Source organism: Rhipicephalus sanguineus, unplaced genomic scaffold (assembly GCF_013339695.2).
Source record: "Rhipicephalus sanguineus isolate Rsan-2018 unplaced genomic scaffold, BIME_Rsan_1.4 Seq484, whole genome shotgun sequence".
Classification (NCBI taxonomy): domain Eukaryota; kingdom Metazoa; phylum Arthropoda; class Arachnida; order Ixodida; family Ixodidae; genus Rhipicephalus; species Rhipicephalus sanguineus.
In genome coordinates, this window is record NW_023615352.1 from 99,967 (window position 1) to 112,695 (window position 12,729).

The 12,729-nt window shown below is 51.6% G+C and overlaps 2 protein-coding genes across 2 annotated transcripts; both read right to left on the reverse strand.

Moving 5' to 3' along the window:
- Positions 1-301: 301 nt before the first annotated feature.
- Positions 302-10,137, reverse strand: LOC119377525 (uncharacterized). The gene is made up of 2 exons (XM_037646958.1): positions 8,763-10,137; positions 302-495 (listed from the first exon to the last, which is right to left on the reverse strand). Exons 1-2 carry the CDS (start codon positions 10,135-10,137, stop codon positions 302-304), a joined length of 1,569 nt encoding a protein of 522 aa, XP_037502886.1.
- A 723-nt stretch (positions 10,138-10,860) lies between these two features.
- On the reverse strand, positions 10,861-12,189 carry LOC119377526 (uncharacterized). The gene has a single exon (XM_037646959.1). The coding sequence runs from the start codon at positions 12,187-12,189 to the stop codon at positions 10,861-10,863; it is 1,329 nt and encodes a 442-aa protein (XP_037502887.1).
- Positions 12,190-12,729: the final 540 nt, after the last annotated feature.

A 12,729-nucleotide genomic window follows, 5' to 3' on the forward strand; every position in this document is an offset into this window, starting at 1 on the left:
CAGCGCAATGCGTGTGTACAGAATCGGCAAAACCGTTTCAATTTACATCTGAATGCCCCTTCTGACGTCCATAAAAACGATAAAACGTGGAATAGTCTGTGGTGTCATGCCTGGAGGAGTTGTAAGCGAATGTAGCGTAGGATGCAGTAGAAAGTCGGCGACATCGGTAGCGCAGCTGGTAGGAAGCGCGCGAGTAATCGCGTGACTTGTCCCGTTGTCGGTGGCTACGGGAAACTACTTGTTCCCGGATGCAGAAATGGCAAACGGGTCAACATGGTCGAGCCCTACGAGGCAGATTGGCTCAGCGGGGATGTCCGTAGGGAGAAGGGGGCTGGCTGGAAGCATGGTTTTCAACCTTGACATAGTTGCAGCTGGTGACGTACTTTTGCACAGAGGGATAGAGGCCAGCCCAGAGAAAACGGCGCCGGACGCGATCGTATGTGCCTGTCACTTGAAGGCGACCGGCGGTAGGTTCATCGTGAAAGCTGGCAACACCTGCCCGCATATGGGAAGGCATTACCAGAAGGTGTTCAGGTGCCGTGGAGGTGCATATTGTGGCAGTTAGGACACCGTCGTGAACGCAAAAAAAGTTGGGGACAGACTTGAAATTGCGGATTCAGTCTGTCATTGCTCATACCCTAAGGAAGTCTGATAGTGACAATACGCAAACATCTGGCTCTTTCTGCGGCGTCTGGAAGATCCACTGGATGCTGTAAAGACAATCGGCGTCTTGACGGAGGCGACCAGATTTGTAAATGACCGAGAAGGTGTGTTCTTGGAGGCGGAGAGACCAGCCATCAACGCGGCCCGTGGGATCTTTGAGCGAAAAGAGCCAGCAAAGGAAATGATCAGTTGCAAGAGTAAAGCGGCGGCTAAACACGTATGGACGAAATTTAGCGGTAGTTCCAACTAGAGCAAGGCGCTCTCTATTGGTGATTCAATAGTTCCAATGCCAAGGGGCATTAAAAACGAAATGCCAAGGCGAAAATGTTATTCAGAGAAATCGTTTTCAGCATATTATTCAGAAAACAAGGTCATGGCTCCATGGCCCGAACCTTAAGAGAGTTCACCAGTGGGAGCGCCCATGGAGAATACACGTGCACATTCAAAAACTCTAGCGTGTCCGCATTTGGTCAGATTTACACGGGGCTTGCGGCAGTGTATTCGTTTTTAATAAATGAAGGAAATGTTGCGGAAAGATGTTTTAGAGCGCAGCTCTTAGGCACAGTCCCTGCGTTAAGCTGCATTGGCGTCGTCGTAACCGGCAGAGCGAACGAGGACTAGAGAGAGCGAGAGGGACCGCCCCAAGTAGTTTTCTACCATGAGAGCCAGCGAGCCGCTGTGTTAGCGTCCGCAATGCCTCGTGCCTGCTCGCGCTTCATCTGACAGCGCAACGCATGCCTATCGCGCAAGCACACGAGAAAGCGGGTTGACCTGTGACTAGTGATGCAGAACTATCGATGGTACTATCGATACTATCGATATTGAAAAATACTATCGATAGCGCTATCGATAGTAAAAAAATTCGATGGTACTACGATAGTATAAAAATCAACAGCGCGGACTCACTGCAGAATAAACTTGGTTCCCCGCTCTCGTGGTACATAGGGGAGCCGGAGGAGCAGGTTCAAGGGCAAGAAAGTTGCCATGATTGAGTTCTTCCCCAGAGTGCTTTGCTGACACATGATTATAAAGTCAAACTGTTCAGCTGTAGCCGAAAGGAAGCCTTTACATGTGGTAGGACTGCGTGGCTTCAAATTGATATTGCAATTTATGATTTCAAAATAAAAAAAATATTAAGAAGGTGATTGTAAGGTGTAACTGCTTGCTTTTGGATACGAATTTATTGATGGATATATTCCGCCATTTTCACTGCGGAAATAATTAATTTCTCTGCCAACAATTGCTCATAAATTAAGCGAAGCTGGTAGTAAGCTATCGCAAATATCTTCGCAATATGGCCGGCCAGCTAACGTATCCTTATTCACACCACTATCGATAGTATCGTCACGTGGTTGTGACGGTGAAGAATGCTGCAGTAAGACTGGGAAATGCGGAGCTCTTTATTTGGGCGAACTTGTGCCCAGAAAATCAAAGCTCTAGATACAAGCGATACGTGCTGCGCACTGATAGCGGCGGGAACAGTCGTCAGCCGTTGAGTAATCTGATTATCGGTGGAACGCGTCGTACTTTATACATCAATCATCAAACTTTCCAGCGTTATCGCTGGCGCTCGCGCAAGCTCTCGAATAAACTTGACTATTCGCGTCCGGCGCGTAATCTTAACAGAATGATCTCAAACAATTGTGAAGCTTCTCAAACATTACGGCGCGGCATGCGTCAAACGGCTAACAGTCTTTGTGGGTGAAACCCGAACAAGTCAAAACAAAGCAATAAACACGCGTGGCAGTAATATCGCTAGTAATATTACGATGGTGCTACCGATTGCACTATCGATAGTTTCAAAAAATCACAGTTTCGCCGCAAGGGCGAAGCAATGAATGCGATAGCAAGAAGCTAATGCTATACGAAGTGAGGCTCGCCAATGGATACTCTCAGTTTGAACAGCGCTCCTGTTGCAAAGGCGGCCGAAGCAGCGAAGGAAACTAGCGTGCTTCAAGTGTCGAGCTGTGACACTTGATAGTTCGCGCTCATCTTCTGTTTGTTTGTTTAGCGGCGTCGTTTAGCGGCGCTCCGTAACATGAGCGTGGAAATCACGGTGAAGGCGTGAAACATCCCTCTTCTCCTCACCACGAGAAAACCGCGCGAGCAGACAGCGGAAGGCCAAGGTTCTCATTGCGCAAATATGAGAAGAAGCGAGCGAGCTCGCCGACGACATTTAAATGCGCCCGTCGGGCTCCTAGCGCCATCTTGCTGGTAATGAAGAAACGCTTATAAGCGCCGGCCATCTCCGAGTCCGTCCAGCGGTAAAGGGTGTGTATATAACGCTCGCCGTTAGCTACGTGGAGGACCTGCGTTCCGTGGCGTAGTGGTTAGCGCCGCTCGCTGCGGAGCAAGAGGTCCCTGGTTCGATTCCGCGCTTCGGAAGCATTTTTCTGAATTATTTTTTCTTTGGGGCTTTTATATATATATACATACTTATACATATACGGTGCATGACGGCGACGGCGACGGCAAAATCCAGCCGAGAGTGTCCATATAATAATTAATTGCTATCGCAATAAAAAACTATCGCTACTACCGATAGCCAATTTACCGATAGTTCTGCATCACTACCTGTGACACTTGGGAGAACAAGACGTGCGTTGGTTGAAGGGACACTGTGTGTGGAACGCTCTAGCGGACAGACCTATGCATCTAGTTTTTCGGGCGCAAGTTCGCCCATAATATACAAGGTTTAGAGCGCAGCTCATAGGCGCCTGTTCCTGCGTTGAGCGGCGTCGGCGTCGTCGTAAACAGCAGAGCGTACGAAGACGAAAGAAGGCGAACGCGGATCACAGCGAGAATGAAAGACAGCGAGGAGAGCGCGAGGAGGAAAGTAGGACAGTGGCGAGACAGGTTCAGCGGCGGCCACCCGCGGCGCCATAATAGTGCGCGGCGTTGTGCGGTATACGGCGGGGGCGTCCCCCGATATCATATAGGGAAATAAAGCGGTGCCTGTCTGCGATGGCTGTTGTGGAACGCGCCCTCGCGTTACCTTCCGCGGTCTCCCGGTTAGCGAGGCAGTAGCTCCTCAACTTAAAGGACCACTGACATCAAATTTACGCATGTCAAGGTTTTTGCATCCACGAGTAGTTATCGACCCCCTAGTAGCGATTCGCGACCGAAAATGCAACTGAGAGACGAATAACTATCTGTTTTATTGATATATATCACCGGTATCTAGCACGATTCAAAACGGCCGGCAAGCCCGCTATTTCTTAGCGCTGACAGCGCTCCCTCGCGGTCAATTCCAGACCGCGCCCCAGTTTACCACTTGTCCACAGACAGGAGTGACGTGAGGATCAGCTGCTCAGCTAACATTTCGTCTGCTAAGCGCGCACGTTCAGTCATGCCTTGTCACCAGCATCGCCGTGGTCGCCGTCAAAAGTATCGACTAGTGTTGAAGACGGAATTCTGGAACTTAGAATCACCGCGATACGCGACATCGCGAATCATTTTCGCTTCGACCCTTTGCAAAACAGCGATTCAAAAATTGAAGCTGCTCCAAGCAGCAACGAGGAGGTGCCCGGGGACGCACGCTTGGCCCATACTCGCTGGTGTGTCTCAATTAGCTATATCAGAGAATTTTAGCGTGCACAGCATTCCGGCATACGCAAAGGGGTCTATGGAATATTGGCATAGCGAATGCACACCAGCGGAGAAATAGAATACGATAGGTTTCTACAATAAGAATTCTGTACTTGCCAGGTTCTTCTTTGCGCCACCAGATGGCCCCACCTATCCGGCCTCTCACGGTTACGGCTGCAGTAACCTGGTATTACGCTAGCGCAAGGAAGTCCACGGACGAACATTCACTAATAACGCTACATACCTGTTACTTGTTAGCGATGATATTTATCTATAGGCTGCTCCACTTTGATAGCTTGTGGTCGTGTTGGCGTATACCGTACGTGTAATGAAACGCCACGCACTTTCCGCTTTTTCCGCGCCTCGACGAGCAGGTCCGTACTACGCAGCGGCTCCCCGACATGCTGGCACGTAGTCGCTCCGATTGATCGCACTCGCGCTGAGGATCATGTCGCGTAATTAAGACCCGAGCCCTAGACCAAGCATTCTATCTCTTTTAGATGCGAAGTATCTTAAGGCGGAGCTCAATCCGGTGGTGGTGTGCGGCGTGACCACCCTTACTGCGCATGCGCATACCCTCTCCACACACCCCCTCTCCACTCCCCCTCACCATTCCCCCTGTCATCTACCCTCTCCCATTTCCCTCTCTACTCACCCTCTCTTCCCCTCTCCCCTCCCCCTTTCCACTCTTCCTCTGAAACGCGGACTAGACATGCCGAAATTCTTTCCTGCGCAACGCCGCGATGAGCTCGAGCGCATGCGCGTCCCCTCCCCTTCTCTCTCCTCTACTACGCTGCCCCCTCTCGCCCGCCTGTCGACCGCGTTCCCCCTCGCCCTGCGAGAATTAACGGCCAGGCTAGATGGAAGATACGACGCGCGTAGCGTCGCTCTTCGCGTTCCACGACGCGAGCTCGGTAGCATGCCCAAGGAACGCCAACGGAACGCGATCGTGCAAGTGCTCCGGCTTCGCATCTACTCATGGTCCCCTTTAGCGGGAGATGGTGTAATTTATTCCCCTGCTCGTGCCTACGTCTTCTTTCTTCTCTTTGTCCTCCTGCTTGTTGCCGCGCGGCCGCAATCGTCCGCAACATACTCCCAAGGGGCCAAAGCGATCACGAGGCAGTTGAATCTCGCTGACTTGCCTCTAGAATGTATAACTTTTGAACGGGTCGTTTTATGGTGTGTCCCGATGCTAGTCGAAGGGTGCAGATGCGCGCGATGTTATCCCTTCCCGGGTGTACCGCCAGAACCTTGCCCAGCTTCCATAGTAGCGGATGTGTGCCTTCGTCATGCACAAGCACCACGTCACCTTCGTGTAGCCGAGGTAGTTTACGATGAGGCGCGTTGTGCGCTGATCGAAGTAGAAGGAGGTAGGACCGCTTCCATCGGCTGCATAGCTCCGCTGTAAGACGCTCACGATAGCGCGCGCGACAGATCAGGTCCTCTCTCGTCGATGACAAGCCATAAGAATTGCTGACTTCTTGTGGAAGGCAGATGAGGCGTCTCCTAAGCAAGAAATGTGACGGCGTCAGCGGTTGCAGTTCATCAGGGCTTCTATCAAAATAAGTAAGAGGTCTGCTGCTTATGACCGCTTCCACTTCGCATAACACCTTAGCGAGGGCCTCAGCGTCGAGACTGTTGCGCCCAAGCGACCGTTTCAACGCGTTTTTTGTCGATCTGATGAGGCGCTCCCACCAGCCTCCCCACCAAGGAGCTCTCTCAGCGATGAACTTCCATTTGATCTTGGTGTTGGCCGCATATTCTTGCAGAGCTGGCTGAATGGTCTTGAGCACTCGCGCTGAGCCGTGAAAAGACAGTGCGTTATCCGAGTAAACGGTGTCGGGGATGCCACGCCGCGAAATAAAACGGCGGAAGGCGAGAAGCGTTATTGTCGTTGTCATGTCGGTTGTCAATTCCAAACGGATAGCTCGAGTGACAGCACAGGAGAACATGAGTATGTAGGCCTTTCTGCTAGTAGCAGCCGTGTCACGTGTGTAGAGGGGCCCGCAGAAATCCAACCCAACGACAAAAAAGCCGGCAGATGCCACGCATTGTGGGAATCGATGTAATGCGAAGCAGCCAGCAAGGAGCTGCATACATCGTCTTGTATGTCATTGAGGAAAATGCGTGTCATGGTTTCATGTTAACTCCTATTGTTTATGTTCGTCACACAGTAACGTCGCGCAATATCAACTTCGGGGTATCAAGCTAGCGAAACGGCCGCCAGTGCAACATGAGCGTGGCACGTAAGTCATACTGTACATGACATGCGTTTCATGATTTTCATGTTAAGTCGTATTATTTGTGTTCGTCACACAGTCACGTCACGAGATACCTATTTTGGTGTATATCAAGCTAGCGAAACAGCCGCCAGCGCACCATGAGCGAGGCAAGTAAGTCATGCTGTACATGACATGCGTGTCATGATTTTCATGTTAACTCGTGATTTTATGTTCGTCACACAGTCACGTCGCGCAATACCAATTTCGGGGTAGATCAAGCTAGCGAAACGGCCACCAGCGCCCCGTGAGCGTGGCACGTAAGTCATGCTGTACATGACATGCGTGTCATAATTTTCGTGTTAACTCGTGGTATTTATGTTCGTCACACAGTCACGTCCGAAGACACCAATTTCGGGGTATAGATCAAGCTAGCGAAACGGGCGCCAGCGCCCCATGAGCGTGGCACGTAAGTCATGCTGTACATGACATGCGTGTCATAATTTTCATGTTAACTCGTGTTATTTATGTTCGTTACACAATCACGTCGCAAGATACCAATTTCGGGTTAGATCAAGCTAGCGAAACGGCCGCCAGCGCACCATGAGCGTGGCACGTAAGTCATGCTGTACATGACATGCGTGTCATAATTTTCGTGTTAACTCGTGGTATTTATGTTCGTCACACAGTCACGTCCAAAGATGCCAATTTCGGGGTAGATCAAGCTAGCGAAACGGCCGCCAGTGCACCATGAGCGTGGCACGTAAGTCATGCTGTACATGACATGCGTGTCATGATTTTCATGTTAACTCGTCTTATTTACGTTCGTTACACAGTCACGTCGCAAGATACCAATTTTGGTGTATATAAAGCTAGCGAAACGGCCGCCAGCGCACCATGAGCGGGTATGTAAATCATGCTGTACATGACATGCGTGTCATGATTTTCATGTCATGACTTGTCATTGATGTTTGTCATGCAGTCCTGTTACGCCATACCAATTTTGCTGTACATTCGATTAACCAAGCGACCGGGAGAGCACAAAGTCGTAGGCGGCTAGATAGATAGATAGATAGATAGATAGATAGATAGATAGATAGATAGATAGATAGATAGATAGATAGATAGATAGATAGATAGATAGATAGATAGATAGATAGATAGATAGATAGATAGATAGATCGATAGATAGATAGATACGCTAAAAGTCGCAGAAGTTCGCTAAGAAATGCTTCGCGTTTAAAAAACGACTGGCTTCCGTGATTCGGTCTCGTGGCAGTGGAGCAAAAGGTGAGGTCTCGGCGACAGGCTTGTAGCGTTTGCAAGGCAAACTCCTCAGTACCCTTTTAACGGTCTGTCGTCCTTTCACAACCCAAAACTTCTCTCGAAGCTCGCAAAGGGTGGCCTCTACTCCGCTGTGAAGGACGCGTCCATGCGCGGCTGAAACCACAAGATGGTTGAAGGAGTGCCTTGCTGGAAACAGGATTGGGTGCTTGACGTCAAAAGAGGCTGCTAGCTCCTGCAGACGACCTCCAACGCGAAACAGACCACCTTCGTCCAGGAAAGGATGTAATCGAAGAACTGGGTTCGTGGACGGTAGTTCTCTCTCTGCGCGGAGGGCCTGCACTTTTTCGGAGAACATTTCTTCTTGGACCCTTTGCAACCAGTAGTGTTCTGCCTTGTGAAGCTCTGCTGCTGTTAACGTTGCGGCTGTGGAACACTGTTTCTTTGGAACACGCGTTTTCTGTGGAACACGCGTTTGCAGCGAAGCGGTACACCCACCGGTGACTCTTAGCAGTCTGTTCAGGTTGCTGTACTTGCTTACAGATCATATAGCGTTCGAACCAAGGCCTGCGGGACACACCAACGTTTCTTCTGGACTCTGTTCGAAGACCGCAAATTCTTCTGAGAATTCAGCGCGCTCAGTAGGCATTGGTTCTTCGGGATCATGAAGCCAGGTTGGACCATGCCACCACATTGTTCACGCAAGAAGATGAGGTGATGAAACCCCTCGTGTGACCAAGTCCGCGGGGTTGTCTTTTCCGGAACAGTGATGCCACTGGGTCGGTGATGTCATGCTATGAATCTCGGAAACTCTATGACGTACAAACAGCTCTCTTTTGGCAGGCGTTTTTCGAATCCAATGCAATGCCACGAGTGAGTCGGTCCAGAAGTGTACAGGAACAGAGCTTAGCATTGGTACTGTTTTCACGTATGCGCACAACCTTGCGCCGACGACGCATGCTAAGAGCCCTAGACGTGGCAGCGAAATATGTTTAAGTGGTGCCACACGGCTCTTGCTTATGAGGAGCTGTGAGTTGCAGGCGCCGTTTGGTGAGAGCGCCTGTGCGTAGATGCAGGTACCATATGCTCTGGGACTTGCGTCGCAGAACACGTGTAGTTCGATTGAAATCGTTGCATCAACTGATTGCAGGAATACGTAACGATCGGCGGAATATGGATTCATGCTGGCCAATTCGGTGCGCCAACTGTTCCAGCTTGCTTGTTCTTCTGGCGGGAGGGCATCGTCCCATGCGCATTTCTTCTTCCACAAGTCTTGAAACAGTAGCTTTGCCCTGAGCGAAAATGGAGCTAGATACCCCAACGGATCGTACACTCTTGCTAACGTCTGGAGCACAATGCGCTTGGTCGAAGGCTTGTTCGCAGCGAAGTCCAACGCTTCGCGCACCATGAGGACAATTCTGTCGCCTTCACGTTCCCAAGGTACACCGAGGACTTTGATTAGGGTACTCTCTCCGGCTTCGTTTTCAAAAGCAATCTTGTCTCTAAGGAAGATTTTTCGCAAGGCATGTGCATTGGAAGCCCATTTGCGCAGTTCCATGCTTGCTTCCGAGAATATCTTGCGTGCTTCATTGTACACTGTGGCAGCTTCGTCCACATTCGGAAGCCCCACGATAAGGTCATCGACGTAAAAGGCTTTCTCTAGTAATGCTACAGTCTCAGGATGTTGTTCTCGACAGAGTGCTAGGTGATGTCGAATGGTAGCTGCGAGCACAAATGGGTTAGACGAGGCTCCGAACGGGACCCGCGTCATTCTCCACGTCACCACAGATGGAGATGGATCTTGATCCGAGGGCAACCGGTCAATCCAGAGGAATCGCAGCACGTCGCAGTCTTCCGGGCGAATAAGCATCTGCAAGTATGCCTTTTTGATGTCCGCGATAAGGACTACCGGGTGACATCGGAAGGTGAGTAGCAGCTGCACAATGTCAACTCCAAGCTTCGTACCCTTGAACAGGACATCATTCAGGCAGGGATGGCCAAGCGCGTGCGAGGAAGCGTCAAACACCACCCGAAGTTTTGTCGTAACGGCCTCTCTTCGTATGACGGCATGATGAGGCATATAATACACATTTTCTCTTGGCAGTAGCTTTTCTTCAACTCGCTCTGCGTGGTCCTCGTTAAAATACGCTCTGATTGCCGTGTCATACTGCTTGAGGAGTTCGGGCTGTGGTCTGAACCTATTTAATTGTGCTTGCAGACGGCGCTCCGCCAACCATCGATTGTCGCTGCCGGCAGGTATTCCTGGATCCTTTAACATCAGCGGCACCTGGTAGCGCCCGTCTAGCTTGATAATGCCCTCTTCAAATGCCTCAAGTTCTGGCGGAACCTTGCTCTTTTCCTGAGCAGGTGCCTTGATCCCCATGACGTCGAGACGCCACATCGCAGACAGATCACAGTCAGGAACTAACCCCGTGCTGCAGTGCAGGAATAGAGCGCTCGTAGATGCTGAACTTCTTTCGCGTTCCGTGGTGCCCTGGACGGTCCAGCCGAACTTGGTTTCCACGGCCGTCAGGTTGCTGGTTAAATGATCAACCTTTCCAGTCGCGACCTTCCAGTAGACGTCGGAACCAAGTAATACGCTTACTTCCTGTGGGTGCCATGTGTCGGGATGAAAGTTGTCTGCGGCATCATAGTTCTTGTCGCACAAAAGCTGCAAAATATCAGTGCTGAGCGGCGGGCTTGTAACTGCACACACTTCGGGGACCTCCAAGGCCTCCACGGTTACCGCTATGTCCCTACGTTGGCCTCGTAAAGTCAAAGCTACCCGTCGACTGCGCATTACTTCGCGGGGTTTCGAGTGGCCGAACGTCACCAAGGAAAGTTCTTCGGTTCCGATAACCGGGCGCTGTCAAGAAGAATGCGCACGAGACGCTTTTGGGACCCGCACTCGATCCAGACTCGTCCTGTTTGGAGAAGAACGGCGTTGATTCCGCTCAGGGCGCTTGGGGCCGATGTCACTGACGGCGTGTTCGTGCCTCGCCCGGCGATGCGAGGCTCGTCTTGGTTCACTGTCGTTGCGTTTGCAGGGGTTGGGGCTGCCGGCGTGAACAATTCACAGAGGATAGTGAGATGTCGTCGGTTGCACTTACTGCAGATGATGCTGCGCGCACGTCGGCAAAAACGCGCCATGTGGTTTTGCAAGCCGCAACGGTAGCAGCACCGAGCAGTGCACAACTGAGCCCGTTTTTTCCTCAGCTGAGAGTTGAACGTTGCAGTCCGCGATGGTGTGCCGATAACTGCTGCATAAGGGGCACACCTCTTCCGTAACTGCAACAGATTCGGCGGCAAGTGTAGACGCTGTAGGCAAATGTCCCATCGGTGCTGACGGAGGTTCGACATCTTCTTCGGGCAGTAACCGCGAAAAAGCAAACGGCGTTCGTCCTGGGCTGCCTTCCTCTCGAACCTCAATTTGTATGCGCAGGAAGCTTAGCATTTCTGCATCCTGGCGAGATCTTTCTTCGGGGGTCGCTATACTGGACGTATCCTGCGCGCCTTCTTTGGACTTCTGCCGGTAGAGGATCACGACGTCATCAGGCAGACACCTCATTAGGACGCGGTTGAGGACCACGTTGTACTGGTCGGGTGAGACGCCCAAACTGGTCAGTGCCGAGACGCGAAATTGTACCTTGTCGTAGAGTAGGCGAAGTTTGTCGACATCTGCCGAAGACTTGACTGGTGGTAGGGCGAGCAGGTGGTCGATGTGCTCGTTGATGAGCAAGTCGCGTCGACCAAATCGCTCCGTCAAGGTCCTGATGGCGATCGCATAATTGTCCTCCGTGAGTCTAATGCCTTCGATGGCTCTCTTCGCGGCGCCACTCAAATACGAGAGGAGGTACTTAAATTTCTCAATCGGCAGAATGTCTTCATTACGGTGGATCGTGGCACTGAAGTGGTCCCAGAAGGTCTGCCAGTCGCGAAGTGCGCCGGAAAATGTAGGTATCTGAAGTTTCGGCAGGACCACTGTGCGATGACGCCGCACGGTTGCTGGGCCGGGTGTCCCCTCTGTTACACGAGGTGCAGCGTCAATGACCTCGTTATGCGCTGAGCTGCCGGCCCCAGCGACGTCGGCGTTCGGTGACGTAGCCTCGGGCCTTGAAGTCCTCGTTGCCGTCGCTGTGTTGGCGTGTTCGCGCAGGAAGAAGCGCGCTCGAGACACGGCATAGGACACCTTCCGGTCGTAGTCTTCCGCGGCCTCGAGCTCTTCGTCATAAGCGTCATCGTCCGTGGCGTCGAGGATTTGCTTGTTGAGGTTGCCGAGCTCGACGGTCTTCTGAGTCAGGTATGGAACGTGAGAATCAACTTGAGCGGCATCGGGAGCCGTGGCCTGAAGTTCGTCGGTCAGGAGCGTAATGGTTCGTGTGACGTCGGCCCTGACGACGCGACGGTTCTTGCGGAGCCGCTCCAACGATGCCATGGAAGCTGGAAGTCTTGGAAGGGCTATGACCGGGGGGTTTGCGGCACCAAAAAGAATGTCGCGTAATTAAGACCCGAGCCCTAGACGAAGCATTCTATATCTTTGTTCCCCTGCTCGTGCCTACGTCTTCTTTCTTCTCTTTGTCCTCCTGCTTGTTGCCGCACGGCCGCAATCGTCCGCAACTGATTACAGGACAAATCAGTCGATACGACACGATGAATCGCAGGCACGGATCGGGACAGCAAGGAGAGCCGCTGGCTGAGAGTGAGAGCCGGTGAGTGCGTCGCCTGGCGTCGGCGGCACAATAAATACACGCAGGTAGTCGACGTCATTGTTACTAGCGTATCGTCGCTCGGGATGGTATGGTCGGAATGTAGCACTAGTGTCGATGTCGCAGCGTGATCAATTTTCCGTTGAGCTTTCGTACGCTGTTTGCCCTCGAAATAAAATTACTTCCACGCGACGGACGCCATTCAAATTTGGCCAACGAGACCTATGCATGCTGAGCAATCGAATAAAGTGCACATCTCGACTTTGAAA

Excerpts from the sequence above, each read along its gene's own strand:
- LOC119377525 (XM_037646958.1), bottom strand. The coding sequence starts at position 10,137 with ATGGGGATCAAGGCACCTGCTCAGGAAAAGAGCAAGGTTCCGCCAGAA. Across the intron at positions 496-8,762 it reads GCTCCTCATAAGCAAGAGCC|GTGTTGCCAGCTTTCACGAT; the intron begins GTGTGGCACCAC and ends ATATGCGGGCAG.
- LOC119377526 (XM_037646959.1), bottom strand. The coding sequence starts at position 12,189 with ATGGCATCGTTGGAGCGGCTCCGCAAGAACCGTCGCGTCGTCAGGGCC.